The 26298-nt window shown below is 36.3% G+C and overlaps 2 protein-coding genes across 6 annotated transcripts in view; one reads left to right on the top strand and one right to left on the bottom strand.

The window, feature by feature from the left end:
- The window catches only part of DTWD1 (DTW domain containing 1), a 36111-nt gene extending 25242 nt beyond the window's left edge, over positions 1-10869 (bottom strand). For 2 of the 4 annotated variants that reach the window (XM_011928600.1, XM_011928597.1), the window contains exons 1-2: positions 10728-10869; positions 6546-6864 (exon numbers count right to left, since the gene is read on the bottom strand). In XM_011928600.1, the coding sequence (XP_011783990.1) occupies positions 6546-6809 (264 nt within the window). In that variant the 5' untranslated portion in view covers positions 6810-6864; positions 10728-10869. Of the gene's footprint in view, positions 1-6545; positions 6865-8077; positions 8204-10656 lie in introns of all 4 variants that reach the window. The other 2 variants (XM_011928599.1, XM_011928598.1) reach the window with 2 other exon arrangements.
- A 49-nt stretch (positions 10870-10918) lies between these two features.
- Positions 10919-26298, top strand: part of FAM227B (family with sequence similarity 227, member B) — a 293298-nt gene continuing 277918 nt past the window's right edge. The window contains exons 1-4 of one of the 2 annotated variants that reach the window (XM_011928592.1): positions 11030-11146; positions 11658-11714; positions 16623-16745; positions 20130-20183. In XM_011928592.1, the coding sequence (XP_011783982.1) occupies positions 16695-16745; positions 20130-20183 (105 nt within the window). In that variant the 5' untranslated portion in view covers positions 11030-11146; positions 11658-11714; positions 16623-16694. Of the gene's footprint in view, positions 11147-11657; positions 11715-16622; positions 16746-20129; positions 20184-26298 lie in introns of both variants that reach the window. The other variant, XM_011928590.1, reaches the window with a different exon arrangement.

Below are 26298 nucleotides of genomic sequence, written 5' to 3'. Positions count from 1 at the left end.
ATTTTTATGTTAATAAAAGGGGTCTTTAAAGCTAAATAGGAAGCTTACAATAAATTCCTGTAAATACACATATGGTTTAAAAGATATGCCAGAATATTAAGAATGGTGATCGTTACAAAACCAACCCAAATTTCTTCCTTGACATTGTTAATTATGTATTAGGACAACTATTTTCAACTCATTTAACAGAATCTTCTCTTAAAGCAAAGCTCCAATGTCATTTTCATTTAAGTTATATTAACTCCAATTCTTTGCATTTCACTATATGTGCCAAGGACATTTTTATAAATCCTATAAACTCTAGGTTTGCCTATTTTATGCTATTTTATTTTATTTTTATTTATTTATCTTAAGATGGACTCTCACTCTGCTGCCCAGGCTAGAGTGCAGTGGTGTGATCTCGGCTCACTGCAACCTCCGTCTCCTGGGTTAAGCAATTCTGCCTCAGCCTCCCAAGTAGCTGGCATTACAGGCACCTGCCACCATGCCCAGCTAATTGTTGTATTTTTTTAGTAGAGATGGGTTTTCACCATGTTGGCCAGATTGGTCTTGAACTCCTGACCAAAAGTGATCCGCCTGTCTCAACCTCCCAAGTGTTCAGATTACGAGTGAGCCACCATATCCGGCCTCTTATGCTATTTTAAAAGGAAATGTAAGTTTGGGCAAAAAGTTTCAGATCTAAACTTCAAGTTGAAATTCTGTTCCTTATACATACTTTCAAGTCAAAACTGTTATCCTTTGCAGGAAACATCGTGATTTTCGGCATCACATTTTCAACAGCACAAATTAAATAATTATCAATTAAAAAACAGTAACAATAGGTCTAAGAGGTGTAATCTTTATATCACAAAACTCTCTTCAAAATCATGTTGCCTAAATAGTCCCCATTCTTTCTGGCACCAAGAAGGACTGGTTTCGTGAAAGACAATTTTTCCACAGACCAGGGTTAGGGGAGAGGGTTTGGGGATGATTCGAGCACATTACACTTATTGTGCACTTTATTTCTATTATTATTACATGATTATATATAATGAAATAACTAGACAACTCACCGTAATTTAGAATCAGTGGGAGCCTGAGCTTGTTTTCCTGCAACTTGATGGTCGCTCTGGGGGTGATGGGAGACAGTGACAGATCTTCAGGCATTAGATTCTCATAAGGAGCGCGCAATCTAGGTCCTTTGTATGCACAGTTCACAACAAGGTTCATGCTCCTATGAGAATCTAACACTGCCGCCGATCTGACAGGAGGCAGAGCTCAGGTGGTAATGTGAGTGATGGGGAGTGACTGTAAATACAGACGGAGACTTCGCTTGCTCTCCAGCAGCTCACCTCTTCGTGTGTGGCCTGGTTCCTTAGGACCGGTACTGGTCTGCGGTCTGGGGATTGGGGATTGGGGACCCCTGTTGCCTAAGTATTTCCCTTAAAGTTTCATTATTTGTTATAGATGTTGTCTGTAACATGTCTCTATGTAAAAATAATATTCTCTTGGATTTCTTAAATTATATTTTTCTTATTTCACTTTGGCTTTTTGGTTTAGCTCTCTTTGTAATGCTTATACAAGCACTGCATTCAGCCATGATTATGAAAAAATGCTAGGTCATATCTCCCTTACTATATATAAGAAACCCTCTGGAGATATGTTCTTGACTTCAGCTTTTAAATGACCTTTTGTTTTATTTAGTAGTTCCCACCATCTCCAAGTTCCCATCCCATACTAAATAAGTAGGATTCTAGGAACTTACCCTGGGCACACTATTTTACCCTGGAGGACAAAACTATTTTTCTTATGTCTTAAACTGTACATATTTAAAGTGTACAACCTAATAAGTTTTAACATATGTTAAATCCTTGAATCCATTGCTACAGTCAAAATAATGATTTGCCACTATCAAATCTTCTCATGCTCTTCCTTCTCCTCTCACCATCGAGCACTGCCCTCCTCAGGCAATCAGTAATCCACTGCCACTATAGTTTGTACTTTCTAGAATTTTATATAAATAAAATCATACAATGTACACTCTTCATTTGACTTTAGCTAAGAATAAGTTATTTTGAGGTTCTTCCATGTTGTGTGTGTGTCATTAGTTCCAAAACTATTTTTGAATGGAGCAGCTACTAAATAATTCCAATTTCAAATTTTCTTCTTCCTGGACAATTATGTTGGGGACAGAACAGTATAAATAACACACCCCAGGAGGACCTTGGCCTACAAATAAATTCCCCAAATAGTTTTCAATTAGGGTTTCAAACACTGTATCTCCTACCCTCCCCGCTTAGGCCTAGCAATCATTTATAAGTTAGGCCCAATGATCATTTATAAGTTAGGTCCAATTGCTTCTAATCATCAAACCAACTTCTAATTACGCAAAATTTACCATTTAAGTAGGCAGTTTACAAATGATTTTACATCAGTCTATTTCTGGCTGAACACTATATCAGAATTTCCTCATGACGCTCAGTCTCAGTTGACACTACTTTCCCTCTCCCTAAGGTCCCTGAGCACCATGTCAGTATTATCTTAATCCAGAGAAGGTAGGAAATAAGAAAAGAAAAAAAAGCAGATCATGATAAGAAAAGAAAAAGAAAGCAGATCATAAAAGTGACCTTCTTATATGACTGATGAGTAAAGTTGAAAATTCCAAAAGTTATCAATATTTCTGACCAGCTAGCTATCTTGGAGGGTATCATTTATATCAAGAACACAGGAGTGTTATTGACAAATTTTATAAATCATGTGCCTAGCCTATTTTTTTAATTATATGATAAAATAAAAAGCTTTATGAACTAAAGTCCGCAAGCATAATATAATTATGCAAAACCTGTACACAATCCGGGTATTGTTAGTTCTCCATGAGCATGAGATCTCTCGCATCATAAAATCAAAGCACAGAAACAGATCAAATCATGGAAATCCATATTTGTGCTCTAGTTCACACATGTTAAAAGAAGATTATTTCTTAAATAATGACAAGAGTACAGAGTAACAATAATAGTGTTGACCACACAGGAACAGAAAACCAAACAACCAAACGACGCATGTTCTCACTCATAAGTGGGAGTTGAACAATGAGAACACATGGACACAGGCAAGGGAACATCACACACTGGAGCCTGTCTGGGGGTGGGGGGCTAGGGGAGGGATAGCATTAGGAGAAATACCTAATGTAGATGATGGGTGCAGCAAACCACCATGGCACATGTATACCTATATAACAAACCTGCAAGTTCTGCACATATATCCGAGAACTTAAAGTATAAAAATAAAAAAAAAAGAAAGAAAATTTTTGCTTTTTTACAAGCTACAAAAACATTGCTCTGAGGCTTCGTATGGACATTAAAGCTTAACTGTGTTTAAACAACAACAAAAAAATAGTGTTGACCAGAGGGCAGTCTTAGTAGAGGCATTCCGTTTTCAAACAAGTAAAGAATACCAATCAGCTCCCTAACACCTATGTTTTATAAAAGAGACTTACCACAAATCTTTCCACCCAAGTTTATCAAAATGCTACTGACAAGGAGACCTCAGCATTTTCCCATGGGATTATCAACTTTCCCCAAGAGAGCCTTTTAAATTCTAGGCTCTAAATTCCTATGGCCTAGTGAAGTGTAACCATTGTAACACTGTACCATAGTACAGTACTCATATGCTTGTGATGATCCTGATGTAAACAAACCTACTGCACTGCCAGTCATAAAAAAGCATGCTATACAATAATGCTTAATAATGATAATATAAATCTGTTACTGGTTTATGTATTTACTATACTACACTTAATTTTTTTAGTTTTAGAGTTACTCATCCTAATTAGAAAAAAGAAATGTTAACTGTAAAACAGCCTCAGGCAGGTCCTTAAGGAGGTATTCCAGAAGAAGGCATTGCTATCACAGGAGATGACAGCTCCATACATTGCCCCTGAAGAGCTTCCAGTGGGACAAATGTGGAGGTGGAAGAAGACAGTGATATCGATGATCCTGACACTGTGTAAGCCTAGGGTAATGTGTTTGTGTCTTAGTTTTCAACAAAAAAGTTTAAAAAGTAAAAATAAATAATAAAAATAGGAAAAAGGTTACAGAATAAGAATGTAAAGAAATAAAATATTTTTGTTCAGCCGTACAATGTGTTTGTGTTTAAAGTGTTATCACAAGTTTTTAAAAAAGTTTATAAAGTAAAAAAGTCACAGTAAGCTTATTATTGAAGAAAAATTTTTTTCATAAATGTAGTGTACCCTAAATATACAGTGTTTATAAAAACTACAATAGTGTACAGTAACATCACAGGCCTTCACACTCACTCACAACTCACCATTGACTCACCAAGAACAACTTCCAGTCCTGCAAACTCCATTCATGCTAAGTGCCCATAAAGGATTACTATTTTTATACTGTACTTCTACTGTACTTTTCTATGCTTATATTTGTTTAGATACAGTAATACCATTGTGTGTACAACGACATACAGTATGCAGTACAGTAACATGCTGTACAGATTTTGTAGGCTACGAGCAATAGGTATAGCCCAGGTGTATAGTAGGCTATACTATGAAGGTTGTGTAAGTACATTCTAAGATGTTCGCACAACAGTGAATTTGCCTAACAACTCATTTCTGAGGACACATTTCTCAGGATGTATCCCTGTCATTAGGAGACATATGACTATATTTATGAATGCATTCCCTAGACTAAAATTGGGAGGGAATTACTCATTGTATTGTCATGCTCCCTTTCCAAGTAGGCTATCGAAAAGCAAATGCTGAATGATTTGTTAAAATAAAAATAAAAATTAGAAAGAACATTTTGCAGAGTTGTTATTACCATTAATGTATATTAAAGTATCAACTTTCATACAAGGCCATTAAAATACAAACACTTTAGAAAACTCTGCGCAGTCCAGACCATCTAGAGATGATCAAACACTAACGTCTTGAGTCATTTCTATTAAATGGTGTATATTAGACCACTGATTTGGAAAATACCCTCTATTATTAAATATCTATGAAAATATCAGCCCTGTAACTACATTACTGATTTTTTATTATTATAATATACAATCCATTTTTTAATATAATATACCTTAGGATAAAACGTTTAATGGAATCCCTTCTTTATGTGGCTATGAGAGAAATGTAAGATATAATAATTCTACATATACTTCAAAAACCATACTTCAAAATGTAACATTCCTGTAAGATAATGGGAAACTTGAAAATAATTATTACTCTCAAGTTCTTGTTTTTTCTGAGCAAACTGTGAAGCTTAAATTCCACACATACTTATTCTTGGCCAGTAAACTTTCCATTAGCCTATATATGTGATTTTAGACACGGAGGAGACCATGGACTGGCCAAGATGATATAGGTTAAATTGGAATTCAAATGAAATATGAGTGTCAAAGTACTTTTCTTACTTCAAATTTAAATGAAATTTAAAATCATCAAAACAAATATTTTAAAATATAGCTACAACTCATTTTTTTTACTGGAAAGTTCTAATGAGTCCATGTGTAGAGTTTAGTCTCTCTAAAGTGTTAATAAACAGTAGTCAAATTTTATACATTAATTGATTTATTCCTAAAGTTTGGGATACTGTTAGACAAGTTAACATATATATAATAAATTCTTCTTTGATTATGTAGACATGATGTTCTACAGACCTTTTACCTATACAAAAGTAGTCTTGGTAAACACCAAAAAGTACAAAGGTAAGCAATCAATTCAAATGACCTTTTAAATCAGGCTTAAAATCACTCTAAAATCACACAGCCCAGGGAATTGGTCTTAGTTTTCAAATTTTACTTTATTTTCATTTTGGTCAATGAAATCTACTCCATCCCCATGTATAGGATAAGTAACAAAATCCTAGGTAAAAATCAACTCTACTTCTACTAGAATAGTGTTTTCTCAAGGAGCAGTCCAAAGACATGAGTTTTTGGAGCTCCTTCAGGGTGTCTATAAACTTATTTTTTAGTATTCATACGTTTATATCACACATTTTTTTCCTATGCTGTAAATAAATTAAAATCATTAATGAAAAATTAATGGGTTTCATTAAAAACACCATTTCAGACCCAGAGACAAGAAAAACAAAGAGGTTTAGTACTCTGCAGGACTAAATTTTCCATAAATACACTTTGTTTTCATAATGTTAACAATGATAAATTCCTCTTCAAAAGATTTACTTGTGTGATGTTCTTGTTCTTTGTTCAGAAGCCCAAGCTCCTTGTACTCTCGTTTCCAGCCTGCAAACAACCCTTCCACTCTTGTTGTGCCCTGACATACCCAAACATGTCCAGACATGCCTTATACTATAACAGACAGACCACTCCTAACCCCTCCTTTTACAAATCGTGCATTTACCCTATTTGGAAAAGTTTAAGTCTTAGCCAACTGGAATCAGTTTAGATTGTGCGGTCCAACTCTAGCCAATAAGGGAAGGACACAGGGACAGGAACTTAATAAATAATGTTATTCAATTAGAGTAGGTATATATGAGATGTTTTTTAAAAATCTGTTTTCATACTTTCAAACAATTAAATTTCTTACTAACCTTCACAAGTGGAATCTGCTCAATAGGTACATTTTCAACTGGAACATAACATGTATAGCAGTAGAACATTCTGGAACCACCACATTTGAGACATTTTGATCTCCCACTTTGCTGAGCTTTTTGAAGAACTTCTTGAGATGCTAAACATAAGTTTTGAAGGGGATCTTCTGAAGCTATGGAAGTACTTTGTGACTGTTTTGTTTCCACAAATTTTGAATTATTTTCTTCACTTCGTTTGAGAAATATAGGTGAATTGAGAGACATTCTTCATTCAAACCAAAGTTTAACAGCTATTTCTAAAACACATATCATAGGTGCACTGTAAAAAAAAAAAAAGTGTCAAGAGAAGGCAAAATAAAAACAGAAAACATTTTACTCAGTCTACAAAGAAAATTACTCAACTTAAGTCACAATTGTGTGCTGTTTTAGTACTTATTAAACATGTTTTAAACCACCAAATTGGCATACTTTAAAACATAAGATTAAAAGCAATAAACTCAAAGGTATTTCAAATATAAAGTTCAGGTACTGAGAATCCATTTTTCAAGAACCCGTTTTTGTTCCAGAGATGGCAATTTTGTTTTCCAGATATTAGGAATGCAATGGTTTCATGTTAGTATCAGACAGGAATGTATTTAACCTGTTGGCTCTGACTTTGAACTGACATTAATGAAAAATAGAAGATTCTAGTGGAATCAGCAAAATTTAGTTGGTTATGTTCTAAAAGATATAGCCCTCTCCAACTTAAAACACACACTACATGTGTGTGTGTGTACAAGAGTGCATATACATACACAACTAAATATCCAATAAAAAATAAGACGCATCTACTACTCATTATAATTTATAAAATAGCCCATAAGGTAAAATATATTATCTTATAAATCTTAAAAATTTACAGAGTAACATTAATGTCCACTTACTCTAAGAATTTATGCTTTTTAAAAACATACATCATTCTGATTCTTTAGAACTAGAGAAAAATGGTAAAATAACTTTCCCACTTAATATTTTCTTCAAAGAAGGGTGATGGCTGACAAAATTGTTATCTAAAATAATTCTCTTATTATAAAGCCTTCTGGCATTGTGGTTTAACTACGAAGCTCCAGACACTTTAAGTAGAAACAGTGACAAGAGGAATGCTGTGACTCGAGCAGGACACGTTTTGTGGTCTCCCATATAGAAAGTGAACAAAAAGTCCAGAGAAACATAAAATACAACATAATTTGCTGAGAAGAAGTTAGTGGCACTAATTTAATTACTCATCAAATGAATTTTTTTTTTTTAATTGTAAATCCCAGTGAGCTTGAGACCCAAATAAGGAGATGCAAAGACGTAGGTTATAGTAGAAAAAGGTACTAGCCAAATGTACCCAAGGGGAAAACCAAAATACAGTAAATATTTTTGCTGTGTACTGATTAGGTACAGGTTTACATTTTGGGTAAGAAAGCAGTATTTAAGAACAATGGTCCAAACCCTTCTTCCTAACACACAAATAGAAAATCTTACCTACTTCTGTCACTCCAAATCACCTGCCTAAAAATGGCTTTGATCTTTGTGACCATGCCCTAAATGACTAAAAGTGCAGGATATTAAGATGCCCTCTTTTCTTGAACCTGATTCTTTTAGGAATCACATGAAAATCGTAAATCTCATCCCTAGATGAATATACGGACACAATATTTTGCACACAATTTCAGGAGGTTTGGAGCTCTCCTAGAGTCCATCTACGACTCAGGTAAAAAAGTTCCAAGCTTGGGAAGGGCCGGGCTTGGTGGCTCATGCCTTTAATACTAGGAGGTTAGGGTGGGAGGATTACTTGAGCACAGGAGTTTGAGAACAGTCTGGACAACAAAGTGAGATCCCATCTCTAAAACAGAGAAAAAAAAAGTTTGGGAAGAGATCCTAATAGTCCCCAGGACTGAGAGTTGCAAATGCTCTGTTGGCATCTCTTTGTTGCACACAAGAAGCTAAGTTTCACCCAAACTCTCTTTGGGTTTGTCCTGGTGTTGCCTGAGGTTCTTACAGAGAAACATTTTGAGGCTTTAATAGTCCTGAGTTATTCAGATGATGTGATTCATCCTAAAAAATGAAATTTGATTGGACTAGCTTAACCTGACTTCATTTTCCTGGGTATTCCAGTAGCTATTTAGTGGGACTGCATGTGCCACTCAAAGGACCAGGCATAGTGGGATTGAAAAATGCAGTCCCTGTGGATGTCATGAAAGTTATTGTGGTTGCCTGACATTTAACAGAAAACTACTGGTGAGTTTTTGGAGTTATCCTAGGACCCTCGACATGCATTCCTCCTAGAGATACCTCAGAAATACCACTTTGCAGTTCACAGACCTGCTATCCACATAACTAAATGGATATTAGTGAAACCTTATATAAATATCCTTCCTCTACAAAAAATCAACCACCACAAATACCTGTAAGACAGTAAAAGAGAAATGTTTATGGCTCCACCTCCTAGTTCACCTACATACTCTCACTTACAGCTGAGATGGCCATGCAGAAGAGGCCAGCAATCGTAAATCATGGGCAGCTTCCTACATGATCAGAGTATCTGTCCTAACCTAGCCAACAACCTGTCTCGACTGTGAGTAATCATTTGTTGCAAATGGGGTTATTTAAAATATTTAAAACATACTTGTTAACATCAAATATGTGCAAGGAAATACAATTTGAGTCATGGGGGCTAGAAAGACTTAGAAAACATAAAGACTATTCCTAAGGAACTAACAATTTTAACACCTTGATGGTGCGTCCATCATTCTGGAACTTAAGGCTAAAAATACATTAATTTTTTATTCCTCCTTCTACTCAATTTCCACCCCAAATTAATTATACTCACCAAGTTGCATCGATTCTACCTTGTACGTAATCCTCTATCTTCACCCTCAAAGTCAGGACTCTAATTCAGTTCCTTATTAACTCATAGATGGGTCACAGCAATGTCTTAAATCTCTTTATCTTTGAGTACTTATTATTGGTTCCACATATTTGACATGGAAAAATGCATTTATTGTGGAGGTACTTTAGCGAATCTATCCCCTCTACCATTCAACTCTGTAAGAGCAGATTCCTTCCCCGATCTCACCTATCTCACCTATTCCTGATTCTTATGCAACAGGAGGCACTCAACAAACACTAGTTAACTAAATCAAAACCATTCTGCAAAACACATCCAGGAAGCATCTCACTACTGAAGTATCTGACAAACTATCTTTATGGGCCATCTGCAGCCTAGCACAAGTGGCAGGCTGGCAATTTTTTTTTTTTTTTCCAAAATAATAACAGAAAAAGTTTCTACCTCTTCCATTATTGTAAGCTGACTCACCTCCCAATGGAACATTATATAGACTCCCGGTCCTATATTGTGGACCAATTCAGTATTAGAAAAAAAAACAATTTTTCTTTAGAGCATTTTTAAGAACTTGGTCACATAGGACCTACAGGTCCAACATTCATTTTTCACAATCCAAGCTAGTACCCTTTTTTATACAGGATCAATGGCCCCTCCCACACCACCCGCCATATGGTAGCAGACTGTCTTGCATTCGTTTTCATGGTGCATTGGGTTAGTCCTTAAACGCTGCGATCTAAAGTACTGATTTTACCATCCAACTTTGTGGACCTGGCGACCGAAAAATGTTAACATAGTTCCTTATTTGTCCTACATTCCCAATAAATAATTTAGACCTAAGAAAAGGCTCTTCTGCTTATTATGTAACCACAACCTCAATATTTTAACTACACTGCATGGCATCGCTAATTCTACGTCTGTACTATGCTTCCCCTTCCGTAATAACCAAACCCCCACAAACCACTCCAAATACTAAAAAAAATAAAATAAACTATGGGGTTCCTAGGAAACTGACTTTGCCAGAACGTATTTTTCGTTGGGGCGGAATGCACCGAAAATCATTGGTAGGAAAAACAATTTTTTTTTTTGAGGAAAAATTTGGAAACCTTTTCCCCAAAGGGCCCGCAAGATCCTAAAAAAAGCTAGAGACCGCGCAGGGACCGAGGATGCCCCTCACAGGCGACACCCAGCGCGACCTCCGCTAGGGTCCTGACAAAGAATGTCCACTTCCCGCGGCCGCACCTCTGGGGCCAGACCACTGGTCTCCAGAGAGGCGCGGAGACCTCCACCAGGGATCAGAGTGGTACTCAGACCTGCACACCCGCGAATCCTCGAACAGCTCCACGCGTCTCCAGCTCCCCACGAGCCCGAGCCACGCACCGGGCCGTGATAGCGCACGGACCAGACGGAGCGCTTTCCCGGCGACACCAGAGGGAGGAGCCAGGCAGTTACTAGAGTCGTTGCTAAGGCCGGGGCCGCGCACAACGCAGACCGCGCGGCCTAAGCAACAGGCTGGGACGACAGCGGGGCGGGGTTAGACTGGAAGTTCCGCCTCAGCCTCTCTCTCAGCGGCGGTGTCGCACTTCAGAGAGGCTCTGGCGTGGGGCAGGGCCGCGTTTGTCTGGGACCCGCCTCAAGCCTCGCAGCCTTTCACCCGGTTTCTACTCGATTCTTGCTGGGACAGCATAATTGGGAAGCGATTCTCGAAACATACTCTCAAGGCGTAGTTGCAGTGAGTTGTGAAGAAATGTTGATCCCAGAGAAAAGTTTGCATTTTGCCCACCTCAAAGATATTTTACTTATGAGAACTTGGTTATATTACTCTTTCGTGGCTATATCAATATCATTATTTAGTGCGCTGTATGGTAATGAAACCTATTAGAAAAATCATTTGTATCTTTATGATTTAGTTTGCATAAAAACACGCATATAGAGTGAAGACTATTTTGTGTGTTTTTCCAGTTTGAAGTATAATATGTGGATGAATTATTAGAACATTTGTCCGTGCCTCTCCCCAAAGAATGCCCAAACTGAAGTGCACTCTAACAACTAAGATTTTAAAACACAATGGTCAAATGCTGAGCAATGTTTTATTGAGTACTCTGAATTTATCGAGTGGTAGATAAAGGACATTACAATGCCCTAGAAGTACTCACGATATCAAGTAAAGCATGTTAAATTTAAGTACAGAAAATGCAGTATTCTCACTACTGAGATAAAAAATGCAACTGAATAAATAACAGGAATTTCAAGAGAGCTGAGAATGGAGTGGTCAATAAAGGCTTCTTTTTCGGACTTGGGTAAGGCCTTGAAGAATGATTTAGGTTTAGAATAGTGTTTTCAACTGGAAAGGGGATTGTGTGGGACCCCATTAGTGGAGGTCTTGATCCATTTGTAGGCAAGGAAATCTCTTACACTTAAAAAAAAATTGAAACAATATAGATTGGAAATATCAGCACATGTAAGTAAATTTAGTGTTACTTAGTAAAGTACTACTGTATAGAGCTTTTAATTATGTATATGCATGTGTGTGTGCACTACGGCTTGTTTGTAAAATGTATTTTTTAGTGTATTTCAAACTCTAAAAAAGTTTGAAAGCCAGTGATTTAGAGAAAAAGGTGAACTTTCTGGGTAGGGAAAGTAGAATAGCAAAGTCTATAAGCCAGGAATAAGTAATTCACACCCATTTTCCTTTTTAGCTTAACTCTAAATTTTATCAAAATAGTTAAATTGCACAGATTAAAAAGTAAATGATACTATTTGTTAGATTGAGCATTGGGTTGCTATTGTATGTAATAAATTACTCCAAAATATGGTGGCTTAAAACAACCATTTTGTTATGTTCACAGGTGATGTTGTCAGTAGGGCACAGTCATCAGCTTTTCTTTGGTAACTCAGAAAGACTAGAGTAGGCATGCTAGCAGAGCTTCTGTAACTATATGGCCGGGGCTTCCTCACAGTATGGCAGCAAGGTAGTCAGACTTCTTAGCTTAAACTCAGAGCTCCAAAGGGAGTGTTGCAATGAGCAAGGCAAAAATTGCCTGACCTTTTCTGACCTTGCCTCAAAAAGTAACACGGTGCTACTTCCCTCACTTTCTTTTGCTTACAAGTGTGTCAAAGTCCTGTTCCATTTTAGGAAAGGAGACATAGATCCCTCTTGTCAAAGGATTGGCAAATAATTCTTGTCGATGTTTTAAAACCAGCATAGTGAATTTACTTCTGTAACAGAAAACCCCAAAATATCAACAGTTTAATACATGTTTTTTTTTTTTTTTTTCTCACAAAAGATCCATTTTGGCTATTTCTAGTCGGATGAAATGTTAAATTCAAGGCCAAATGTTTTTATTTTTAATGGTTCTGCTGCCTTCTAGGACTAGCTTATCTGACAAGAGAGAAAGTATGGCGAATCACCCAAGGTCAACCCTAAAAATGACATATATCAATTTGGCCACATTCTATTGGCCAGAATTTAGTCCCAAGGCCCCCACTTTAACTGCAGGGGATCCTGGGAAATGTAGAGAAACACACACATATTGGTGAGCACTAACAGTTTGCCACATTCTGAGGTTAAAGAAAACCCTGTAGTCCCCAACCCTTCTACTCTATTCTCAATTCTGCTCACCAAAGGAAAATTCAAGTCTTTTAAATATTTCGTCTGTTACCCCCTATGTCTAAATATACTTACATTGTAATTTCTTGGTTTTCCAATTTCAGACATTACCCATTGACTTTCTCCTATGGAAGGCAGTGATATAGGTCTTTTATAACAGCACCACCTCCAAGTGTGTGAACATTCCCTCTCTACCTCATACACTCTTCTTGTCCCTTTACCTGTCAATATGGTGATATCATAGGCTTTGGCTAAATCAACATTTAGTGTTATCACTACTGTCTAGGTAAATGTCATTCAACCCCAAGGCACATAGTATACTAAGATCACATTCACTTTTAATGCAACCTTTTACTTTCCTTTCTCTTAATAACTGCCATTTTTAACGTATTATTAATCTGTCCTCAAACACTTTGGCAAACTGCTAAAGCATCACAGTGAAATACATCAGTTAATCCAGTAGATTTTTTTTCCTTACGGATACTCTTCCTACAGCGTTACAACCTTTAGTTTATTCAGGATTGCTGGTTTCTGCAATGTAATACTGTTCTCCTGTGTGTTAGATCACTTGTTTCCTTTTTCTTTGTTTAATCCCTTTTTAAAAATGAACTACATTCTCTAATGCCTTCCTGAAAAAAGGTAAATAGGAGTGTAGTAGACAGAATAATGGCCCCCAAAGATGTCTATATCCTAATCTTAAGAACCTATTGATATTTTATCTTATATGGCAAAAGGAACTGCATATGTGATTAAGGAGATGGGGAAAATTATCCTGGATTGTCTGGATGGCTGGACATAATCAAAGAGTCCTTATAAGAGGGAGACAAGATGTCAAGAGGGGAGAAGATTCTACACTGCTGGCTTTGAAGATAGAGGGAGGAGTTCTGAGCAAAGGATAGCAGGTGACTGCTAGAAGCCCCCTTTCTCACAAAAAGATCTTCTGAGAGAAAAAACATTATGTGTATTAAACCATTGATATTTTGCGTTTTTTTGTTATGCAAGTAAATTTACTATGCTGGGCGACAAGAGTGAAACTCCGTCACATACACACACACAAAACATGAAAAGAGCATAGGCCTGCAGACCCATTTCAGATTCCTGACCTCTAGACCTGTGAAATAATAAACTGTGATTTTTTAAGGCACTTTGTTGACTGTTTGTTATAGCAGCAATAAGAAACTAATATGAGGATAATTTTTTTTTTAGTATCTTGCAAATCTGAAAAATGCCACACACTTAATTGATGCTCTGTCTATATTTAAATTTACAGATTGAAAGTCATTTTCCTGGCATAATCCTCTAACTTATTGTTCTTTTATCCTCTGATTCTTGCTTACTTTAACATTTTTGTTCTAGTTTCTAGAAGATTTCTTCAGCTGTTTTTCACTAGACTGTTGTTGCATAATTTATATCATTATATTTGTACTTTGCGTTTTCTCTTATTCTGTATTCATTTATAACGTGAAGTTTTGGTTTCAGGGATTATCTTATTATAGCTCTCTAAGAATCTTAAAGACTTTTTTGAAGTTTCCTTCTGTTCCCCACATTGTCTGTACATGCCTAGATTTTATTTTTAGTCATTTGTTTGGATTTCTATTTTTTTGTTTTTATGTTTTTTATTTCACAGTTATTCTGTAAATATCTAATAATCTTTAACTTTCTATCCATTTTGAAATACAGGGATTAAAATGGTGATAGAAAGCCTCATGGTGTCTGAACAGGAATTGTCAAGCATTCAGCTTCATAGTAGAGCAGGGTTTATCATTGGAAGTTTCTCAAACATTTAAAGAAGGAAAGGGACAATAAAGATAAGAATAAATCAATGAAATTAAAATCAAATGTGTACTAAAGAAAAGCAACAAGGCCAAAACTAGTTCTTTGCGAAGATTAATAAAATTGATAAGCCTTTAGATAGACTGACCAAGATAAAGTACAAATTTCAGAAATGAAAAATGAAACATCACCACAGACACTACAGATTGTAAAGATAGTAAGAGGATATTAAGAATAAATATTTATATCAAAATACCTGACATTTTAATTTTTCTTGAAAGATAATTTACCAAAATTAAGAAGTAATAGAATAGCTGAATGATCCTATATTAATTTTGATAGCTTATGTCTGTATTAGTCTACCTAGGATGCTATAATACAATACCACAGAGTGGATGACTTAAACAACTGTAGTTTATTTTCTCACAGTTTTAAAGGCCAAAAGTCCAAGACCAAGGTGCCATCACTGTTAGTTTCTAGTGAGGCCTCTCTTCGTGGCTCGTAGACCACTGCCTTCTCACCACGTCCTTACAAAGTGTCTTCTCTTATATAGACAGAGCATCAGTTAAGTGTGTGACATTTTTCACATCTGCAAAATACTAAAAAAAAAAAAATTCACTCTTTCTCCTCATGTTAGTTTTTATTGCTGCTATAACAGCAAACAAGCAAAGTGACTTAAAACAACATAAAGTTTATTATTTCACAGTTCTAGATATTTTCACAGATAAAATATTTGTGTGTATATGGAGAGAGAGCATGAGCAAGCAAGCTCTCTGGTGTCTGTTCTTATAATGACACCAATCATATTAGAGCCCCACTCTTTTAGCCTCTTTTAACCTTAGTTGTGTCCTCAAAGACTCCATCTCCAAATAAAGTCACATATTGTTATAAGTGTTAGGGCTTCAACATATGAATTTGGGGTGGGGGCATGATTAGGTCCATTACAGTATCCTTAATTTAAAACTCCCCCATAATTTCAGGTTCAGGTTCAGGGAGCATAACTAGCAGTGTCCACCAAACATTTAAGGAAGAAAGGAAGGAATAGTACTGATCTTTCAGATATTTAAATTCTTTCAGATAATAGAAAAGACAGAGGCATTTCCCAACTCTTTTTTTTTGAGACCATAATAGCCTTAATTCCAAATCTTCACATTATAAGATAGAAAAATTCAGACCAATCTTTCTTATAAACAGTATAATAGCTTGTATTATTAGCCTTCCCTTGTCCATTTCTTGTTATATGCATGCCCTTTTTCATATGACATAGTAGAACCTCCAGCTTCATCAGCAGAATATATTTTCCAGCCTCTCGTCCCCTGCTGCTTTCTTGGTGCATTAGTCCATTCTCACATTGCTATAAAGAACTACCAGAGACTGGGTAATTTTAAAGAAAAGAAGTTTAATTGACTCACAGTCCCACGGGCTGTACAGGAAGCATGGCTGGGGAGGCCTCAGGAAACTTACAATCATGGCAGAAGGTGAAGGGGAAGCAGACGCATCCTACATGGCTGGAGCAGGAGGAAAAGGGTGAAGGGGGACGTGCTACACACTTTTAAACAACCAGATCTCGTGAGAAGTTTATCACAAAACAGCACTAGGGGGATGTTGCAAAATCTTTAGAAACCACCCCCACGATCCAGTCACCTCCCACCAGGCCCCACCTCCAACACTGGGGATTCCAACAGTTCAACGTGAGATTTGAGTGGAGATACAGAGTTAAACTATATGACTTGGTAAAAGTCAAAAGTGAGGTTTGGAGGTGAGGGGAAAGGGATTGTTTGGCTGAGTCATTTATTTTTGCATTTGGGTGTCTTTCATACCCCAGTTTGGTCGCTCAACTCACATTGATGCCTAAGACCCAGCTGATTTCTCTTCATTTCTGCAAAGTTACTGTACCATGGCAGGCCAACGAACATGTCAAAGGAAGAGCAGCAGAGCTGGCCCCAAGGTAAGGAAGCTTCCACAGCTTTATGTTCACTTACAAAGTTTATATTTCTCTTGGAGTTTTAGGTAATCAGGGCTCCCAGGTAGAGCTGGCTTTGTTAGTGAAACACCAAGGGTTTGGTCTAGGTCTTGATGCTCGCTGCACAGATAGCCAATCACTGAGATGAGTATTGCCAAGGAAGAAAGCTTTAATAGGGTGCTGAAGCCGAGGAGATGGGAGATCAGTCTCAAATCCATCTCCCTGACTAACTAAACTTAGGGTTTTTTAGAGCAGGGAAGAAATGTAACCATGTGTGGGAAAACAGAAATTAGGGAGTGGTGGTAAGGAGGAGGAGTTGATTAACAGGAAACAGGTGGTCAGTTAGGCAATCATGATGGGTGATAGTAAGGAGCCTAGAGGCTAATTGTCAAGATATAGTGATTTGGTATGTTTTAGTTCCTTGACACTATCTGGGAGGCTTGATGGTTAGTTTTCTGGGAAAGGAACTCAGATAAGACCAATGTAACTTTCTGAAGTTTTAAGACTAGGAGGGTTAATTTCTATATTTATTTAAAGAAACCATAAACATTAGTTCTATGGGACAATTACGCTTGTTTTCAGCTTCATAGGTTTACAATTTCTGCAGTTGCACAGGGCCTTATGCTGAGAAGTACCATGCATGTGGTCTAATGCTCTGATGTTATTATCTTCAAACTCTTAATAATTTTGAACAAGGAACTCTGAATGTTTACAGGTTATTTAACTGGTCCTGCCTCCTGGCATTCACCACTTTTCACTAACCCCATAGAAAAGTATGATTTTTTTTTTGTCCAAGTTTGTCTTACTGTTATCATGGAAGTATAGGTGTTTTATATCCTTCTACATCCTACCAAAAGTAGAAATCTGTTTAATTTATACTTTACCTTATTTTAATTTTACCCCAAGAGAAACATGGAATTTTTGAAATTAGTTAGAACTTTACTATGCAAGTTTCACTTTGTTAATCCACTTTTCTAATTCCCTTTAATTAAATGTGCATATTACTTGAGGTGCTTTGTACTTGGAGTGGTTTGACAGCCATTACAAGGAAAAAAGTCAATACTTAAATTGTTTTCATTAAGTTTAATTCTGTACATTTGTAAATGTATTTCAAGTTCCTTTTAGCCAAACTGCTATACCCACTATCCCTGAAGATATTATATCATGAGTATTTTTCTGTCTGTAAGCCTTTTGTGCATACCATCTCTCATATCTCTCGCTCTTTTCAATCTGACTAGCTCTAGAGTTCCCTGTTTCCCATAACATTTTCTTCACATCTCTATGCATCTTTGCTTCTGTCTAAACGTTTGTTTTCCTTTTTTAAATTTTTATTTTTAATTTTTAAGGGCATATTGTAAGTGTATATATATTTATGGCATATATGAGATAACTTTTGGTACATACAGTATATAATAATTATATCACAGTAAGTGGGGTATCCATCATTTCAAACATTTATCATTTATTTGTGTTGTAGACATTTCAATTATACTCTTTTATTTATTTCAAAAGGTACAGTAAATTATTGTTGACTATAGTTAGCCAGTTGTTCTATCAAATATTAGATCATATTCATTCTCTCTAGCTCTTTTTATTTGTCTGTTTTTTAGAGAGTCTCGCTCTGTCACCCAGGCTGGAGTATAGTGGCACAATCTTGGCTCACTGCAACCTCCACCTCTGGGGTTCAGGTGATTCTCCCACCTCAGCCTCTTGAGTAGCTAGGACACCTGGCTACTTTTTTTGCATTTTTAGTAGAAATGGGGGTTTTACCACATTGGCCAGGCTGGGCTCTCGCACTGTTGACCTCAAGCAATCCACCTGCCTTGGCCTCCCAAAGTGCTGGGATTATAGACGTGAGCCACCATGCGTGGACACTCTGTTTTGTTTTGTTTTGTTTTACTTTTTTTTTCTTTTTTATGGATATGGGCTCTTGCTGTGTTGCCCAAGCTGGTCTTAAACTCCTGGGCTCAACCAGTCCTCCTGTCTTGGCCTCCCAAAGTGTGCTGGTATTAGAGGCATGAGCTACTGTGCTTGACCCTATATTTTTGTACCCATTGACCATACCCACTTTCCCCTCACTTCCTATTCCCTTCCCGGCTTCTGGCAACCATCATTCTACCTCTATCTCCATGAGTTCAATTGTTTAATTTTTTAACCCTCACTGAATACTCATTTTCTATAATGGTTGTCACATACACTGTTTATCTTCTTCGTGTATTATCAGTTATATATTTTCTTATACTCATCATATATTTAGATGAATGAAATATCCCCAAACTCAAGTATGTAATTATTTTTTAGAAATTTTTTTCTAAAACATGGACTTGTGATTCTGTAATCTTGACCACTTTATATATTGATATGAAATATGTGTTTTAATAAATAAAAATGTAATACAATCTTTTCAGTGATATCACCATGGATATTAGGGCATTAGACTTCTGAATTCTTCTTATTTTTGCCTTCTCACTGGATTTTCATTCTCTAGAAGTATTTTTATTATTTTTCAAGTACCTATACATTTCTGACATTCATCTACTCATTTATGCTTTCATTTATGCACACTGCAAGTACTTATTATGCATTGACTATGAACCAGCCAGTGTGTGAAACTGTGATTGCACCATAGTTTCTGTCCTCATAGAGATAATCTGCTGTATGTTACCATGGAGAAAACTTTGGGGGATAAGAAAGGCTTGATGGACAAAGTGACTTTTAATTTGTTATTTGAAGTAAGAGTTAAATAGGCCAAGAAAGAATTGGAAGAAGAGGGTTTGGGAAAGGGAGACTTCTAGGCAGAAGAAAGAATGTAGGCAAAGTCTCTAAGGCACAAAGGAGAAAGGTGTGGTCTGGATTAAAATTAGTTTGTCTAATGTTGAATACATTTGAAATCACAAAGAAACTACTAAAAATGTGATTTTTTTCTATTAGACTGGAACATCCAAACATTTAAATTTATTTTAACTATGTAAGTAGTTAACTTTTTAAAATACTTTATCAGCAAGAACATATTATATTTTTGGCTCTGGATTTATTATAGAAACTATCCATGATAGCCCAAAATATCTTGGAACTCTTTTAGGAATCTGAAATGAGGACCTTAAGCAAGATTCATGTGGAGTTTTTCTCTAGGGCTAGTGTATAAGAGGGAAGCCTATTATAAAATTTGGTTTGGAGGCTAAGAATTTAAACATTTATGTGTGTCCCTTTTCAAAGTGGAGGGATGGTACAAAGTGAACATTTTATGATATCTTCCTGCTCTAAAAATGATAACTTAGAGTATTTTTTCATTTGAGTAAATTATTTGTAAATATTATGAATAGTCTAGTGAGTTTATGCCAATGAACAATATTGATATTACTTTATTAGAAAATGCAAGAACCTCCAAGGAGCATTGAAGAATTCTTGAAGTTTCAAAATTGGGTGAGTAGAGCATCTTATTTTCTGTACCAATACATCATTTTAAAATATCAGTTATGGAGATGTAGAAGGCTTAGAACAAACTTTAAGACTAGAAATTTCTGAAATATGTTTCAATGTGGAAAGTGTATATATAAATACTCATGTCCTTTGAGTAGGCTCTATGTTGTAGTCTTTCCCTCTTGTCAACATTCTGTTCTCTTTTTCACATTAAAAAAATTCTAGCCCTACACAGACATTTCTATATACTTTTGTTAATGTAAGATTTTTGTCTTATGTATTTACACCTTAAAGAATATCCAGCAATTATGCTTACTTACCTCATTTATTTATGCACCACACCTGAGACAGGGAATTTGTAGAGGTGTTACATCAATATTCCCTAATTATTGAATCAGAGTGAAAAATTCAAAATGTGTTTTCCTGTTGAAAGTTCAGTTTCCATTGTTATGTTTAATTATTGACTTCGCCTGGAGTTTTTGGGCTTGCTATAAGTCTTCCCTTGGATCCATGCACCTGCAAGTGTGAAGGTCATATTTGTTTTGCATTGAGGAATGTCAAGTAAGGGTCAGAATAAACATGTCAGTATAGAAAACAGAGAAAAGATGGCTTTTTAATGAGGTATGTTTGTATTTTGAGTGGATTGAAATATAAATAATCTACATTTATTTATGCTTAAATATAAATAGTGTTTGTTGTGATTAAACTGCTAACAATGTAGTTTCAGAAATATCTACTTTTAAATATATATTTTCTGTTTTTGTATTTGTTTAGATAAGTTTTTTTTGTTTTGTTTTGTTTTGTTGTTTTTTTTTTACTTTCAATGTTTTGGGAAAGGATTGAGCTTGGATGAAAACATTCCTAGTTACAAAAGTTTACTTCAGTCACATGGTGTAGCTAAGTATGTTGAAATACTTTTAGGACAAACTTTTTGTAACTATTTTTGATTTAAATAATGATGCAAATGTGCTGCAGCCTAATGACAATGTTTCAGGACTTTTTAATGTTTTAAGTTAAAATTAAGCTAAATTCAGCAAATAATGGAGACTGTATTATTATACATGTTTGAGGACCTATGATTTTAAATAAAATATTCTAATTATTTGAAGTAGTAAATATGTAATCCCTGTGTTTAAATTGAGAATGATACCAATCAAATCAAGATAATAGGTTTATGCCAGCTCTTCACTAAGTATAGGATAAAACCAAATCAAACCATTTCTTATTAATAGTGTGTCAGTAGTATCATCTTTGTATGCAAAGGACATATTTATATTTGTATTCAAAGGCTATATTTATAGCCTTCAATTTTTATCAGATAGCATTTGATAAAGCAACATATCAATTTGTATCATTTTGTCATTTATAGGTTTATCTGTAAATCTTTTCTTATTGTCTGAATTTCACAACCAAATACTCATATTCTGTAGTTATTTTTTATGGTTTGAGTATGTTTATACATTACCAAACTATTGGATATTTGAAAATATTCAGGAATAAAATGACTAGATGTTTAATTTTTTGTTTGCTATACAAAGTCTTTGTCTAATAGACGATGGTAAAAAAGTAATGACTGCTGGCCGGGCGCGGTGGCTCACGCCTGTAATCCCAGCACTTTGGGAGGCCGAGGCGGGTGGATCACGAGGTCGGGAGATAGAGACCATGCTGGCTAACATGGTGAAACCCCGTCTCTACTAAAAAACACAAAAAAATTAGCCGGGCGTGGTGGTGGGCGCCTGTAGTCCCAGCTACTCCGGAGGCTAAGGCGGGAGAATGACATGAACCTGGGAGGAGGAGCTATCTGTGAGCCGAGATTGCGCTACTGCACTCTAGCCTGGGTGACAGAGCAAGACTCAGTCTCAAAAAAAAAAAAAAAAGTAGTGACTGCCATGAATTCATTTAAGAAATATTTTTGAACACCTGCTATGTGCCAGGCACATAGATGCTTAAGATACATCAGTGAATAAAAACAAGGAAAGATGCCTGCCCTCGTGGAGCTGTTACTCGTTTAGAATTGAAGCATATTATTAATCCAAGCTCTGCTATTAACTAGCATTATAACAGTACTTGCATCCTACATGTTAGCTACTGGTTTCTCTTGTCTTCTACTTAATCTTTTATCATATATCGAAAGTCTTCTCTTTTTTGCCAGTTCCTAACATTTCTATCTATTTTGGTAATTTTAATATTTTATATCATCTACTCTTTCACTTCTTCCTATCTCCTGTTATACTTCCTTGTATCTTTTTATCTTCAATTGTTTTTATCCTCTCGTTTCTCTGTTGATCATTTCCCACATTCCCTTCACTCCATCACAATTCTGTTTCTAGTTTTATTTTTATAAAAATATTTTTATATTTTATTTTTATAACTTCTTTTTCCACTATTGTTGTATCAGTGTCAGCTCTCTTGCTTATTCTATTCATTCACTCGTTTAGTTATTTCTGCTCACTACCCACTATTTGCCCAATATTTTTCTGAGCACTGGAGTTACAGCAATGAACAAAGACAAAAATTTCTACTCTTATGGAATATATATTATCTTCCTCCTTTTTGTCTCGTTTCTCTTTACTATCACACATTAAAAAACTCTTTTCGGTTCTTCAAGTACTAAAATGTTGATTCCAGTTTCTTCCATATTTATTTATTATACTTTTTATTTTTCGTGTTATTTATTTCTGACTGCCTTTTTTCTGTGTCCATGCAACTTTTATCTGGCAGAACTTTAATTCATCTTCTCTTAGTTCATCAATGTTAATTTTTGTTAACAGGGCTGTTAGATTTGTAATCTATATCTGGAGAGTACTCAGATCCATGCTATGATTTTTCTTAGATGATCAAAATTATTTTATGATAGAGAAAATAATTATTTCAATCCCATTCTCTTTATTGAGGGAATAGCCTGATTTATTTGCTTATTTGTTTATTCATTTATTTATTCATTAATCCATTTAAATCCTTATATCAAAGCTTAATATAAGGGAAGAAGAGCTAAATAATAGTCACTTTTCCTACTAATTCTAGTCATGCTTCTTATTTCTTACCTTTTGTTTGATACTTCAGCATTGTCTCTTGGGCTTTGGGACATGGGTGAAGACTTAACTATATATTCAATAAAAAAAATTCGTCTCTAAACTCCACGAGAGCCCTTTTGTCTGTCTACTCTCCCTTCTCCATCTCTAGTTTTGTATTAGCATATAATAATTTGTGCTTCTGCCACTGCCACAGTTAATTGCAGTAATTAAAATAAACATAACAAATACATAGCCAGTTCTTGCTTCACTGACCCTGTTTTAAATAAGATAAATGTTCTTACTTATCACTAAGGACCACAGTGCTATAATGTAGAATTTAACTCCATAGGGAACAATAACTTCTAGTCCAATTCTTTTGTTCCTTTGGGATTTGAATACATTTATTTACTTTTAATTAATATAATCACCATAGACTCTGGATGCTCATACTCTAGTAGTAGTGTTGATTTCCTTTCTGGCAGTATGAGCTGCCTGACATCTCATCTGCCTGTTAGCTGCTGGTTGACTCAGTTTGCCTTTTTAGGTCTGGCCACAAAATTTGTTTTTTAGATAACACTATTCAAGAGATATCTTACTGAAGGCAAAATATAAAGGAATAAGGAAGGAAAGTAATAGAGAAATGAAATGGGGAAAATAGATTATGATCTGCTTTAAGATATGATCTACTCCAATATAATCATCTGGTATCCATTTAATAATACAGCCACAAAGAATTCATTAAAAGAATTTAAAAATCTCCTTCTTTGTATTAATGGCTTCAGGATACCTGTCAATCCCTTGATTACATTGGTAATGTAGAGAAGACAGAGTCTCATCAGCTTTGTAGAATTTCTGGAAACTTTATTCAGCTCATAATATTTCAATATCTTGGGAAAAAGGATTGTGATATCTCAAGCCTGACATAAAGAATACATATTCATAAAGATTTGTACATATTATAGCATCTTCTCAAATTCCTTTTAGCCTCTTCCTACTTCCTCAACTCCCCTAACAACAGCAACACATGACTCATAAGGACTATGTTTTCAAAGTATCTGCCATTCTAAATTGACAGTGTTTGTCTTCATGGATTTTACCCTGTGACCTTTTCTTATTCTTCAAAGTCTTTTAAATTTTTGACATAGTTTTCCAGATTTCAATGTTGGAAAACTTTCCTAAGTGGCTATGCATCTTATTTAAGATACACATTTGTAGGATTTGAAAGAGGGCACTTTGTATTTATATAACACTCTTTTTTTCAAAATGACAGAGGGACCTTTTTGGAAAAGTTTTCCAGTGTTAAACACTGGGTATTATTTTCATATCTTACTGTTAGCACAGTTAATAAATGAACACGTGTATGATGAGTTTAGGATTGCTTTTAAAGGAAGAGAAAAGGAGATGGCACAGTCCTAGGTGGGTTTGAAATTTCTGATCTGCAGACTTCAGATTTCTTCCTCTTAAGCTAAGTCTCCAGTGTATTTTACCCAAACTCCATTGCAGAGTTTCAGCCTACACAAGTCTCCCACCATTCCAAAACGTATTCTCTTATTTATAAGCTTTTAATTATGTTGACTAACTTTCTTTGTTTTGCTATTATTTGATTATATTAAAAGATCTTATACTTAGATTTGCAAATATTAATGTTGTGGTTCCACTTCCCGTCTTCTCTTCATTTCCCTTGTTTCCCTTTGATTCCATCTCCTTCCTTTCCTAAACAATTTAGTATTAAAGCCATTTGGCGGCCAAAACAAGGCAGACTTCCACATTGATAAAGAAGGGTTTGCTGTGGTGGTCCTGAGCAAGATTTCTGAGTCCAATAATGGTTAGGAGGATGTCCATGTGACACCACAGGTATCAGAATCCAAGGGAATGATGATGATATTCATACATAAAGGGAGAAGAGGAAGGTAGCCTTCACTCTGATGTGGGAGGTCAGAGATCAAGTGGGGGTAAGGAGGATGTCCTCGCAGAATTGGCAACCTAACATGGAGTATTAGAGCTGAAGGAGTATGAAAAGGGTATCCACGTAGGGAAGAGTCTGGGAGCAAATATGAGAGATTGGTTACATTAAAGGATTGATCAAATGAGTAAATATATTAAAGATAATTGCAGCTAGGTTTTTAATTGTTAGGGATGACAATTATAATATGGAAAGAGAAAAGTAGAATGGTTAGAATTGGAATTAGAGGCATCAGTGTGAACTCATGGCTTTGAATATATAAAAGTAAAAAAAAAAAAAAAAAAGACTGAGGAGGAATGACTCCAGGAAGATGGCAAAATAGCCTTTATCCCTTTGCAGAAATATCAATTTGAACAACTGTCCTTGCAAGAAAAAGACCTTTACAAGGGCTAAGGAATCCAGGTGAGATATTACTAGCCTTCACTATATGGGAGTCCTAGACATAGCACAGAAATAAGAAAAGATACCTTGAAGAGGTTAGGAAGGACATTTTCAAGTTACCCAGCAAGGGCAAAACAATGTAGAGAGAGATACCTTTCATGTGGGAAAGGGAAAGGAGAGTGAACTGAGCACATAACTTTGCCATGGATCCCAGCAAGAGGACTGTGCAAGCCCACCCTCCACAGCCCCACGCTCCAGGCCAGCACCTGTAGACTCAGTCTCCAGGCCCACTCCAGTGGCAGGATAGCTCCCACAGCCCCAGGCTATCCTTCTCAGACTCAAACTCCAGCTCCCCCCCAACACCATGCCAGCCCCTTGGATTTTTGACTTTAGGCTAGCACGTGAGGCCCCAGGTTCCAGGCCCACTCTAGCACCAGGCTGCTGCAGGCTCCAGGCCATTTCCAGGGGTGTCAGTCTCCTGGGCAGTCAGACTTCAGGTCCACTCCGGTGTACTCAGGACCAGGTCTGCACCGGTAGACCCCAGCACCAGGCCAGCCCATGGACCCAGGCTCCAGGACTGCTCCTGAGACCTAGGCTCAAGGCCAAACCCCACAAGTCCAGGAACCAGAACATCCCCCAAAACAGACTCCAGGCCCACCCCAGCAGCAGGCCAGCCCCCACTTCGGTGTCAGGTTGGTCCCTGTGGACCCAGGCTTCAGTCCTGCCTCCACAGATTAAGTGTACAGACTCCACCCATTGG

Source organism: Colobus angolensis, unplaced genomic scaffold, assembly GCF_000951035.1.
Source record: "Colobus angolensis palliatus isolate OR3802 unplaced genomic scaffold, Cang.pa_1.0 Scaffold78, whole genome shotgun sequence".
Classification (NCBI taxonomy): Eukaryota; Metazoa; Chordata; class Mammalia; order Primates; family Cercopithecidae; genus Colobus; species Colobus angolensis.
This window is presented reverse-complemented; position numbering and strand designations above follow the sequence as displayed.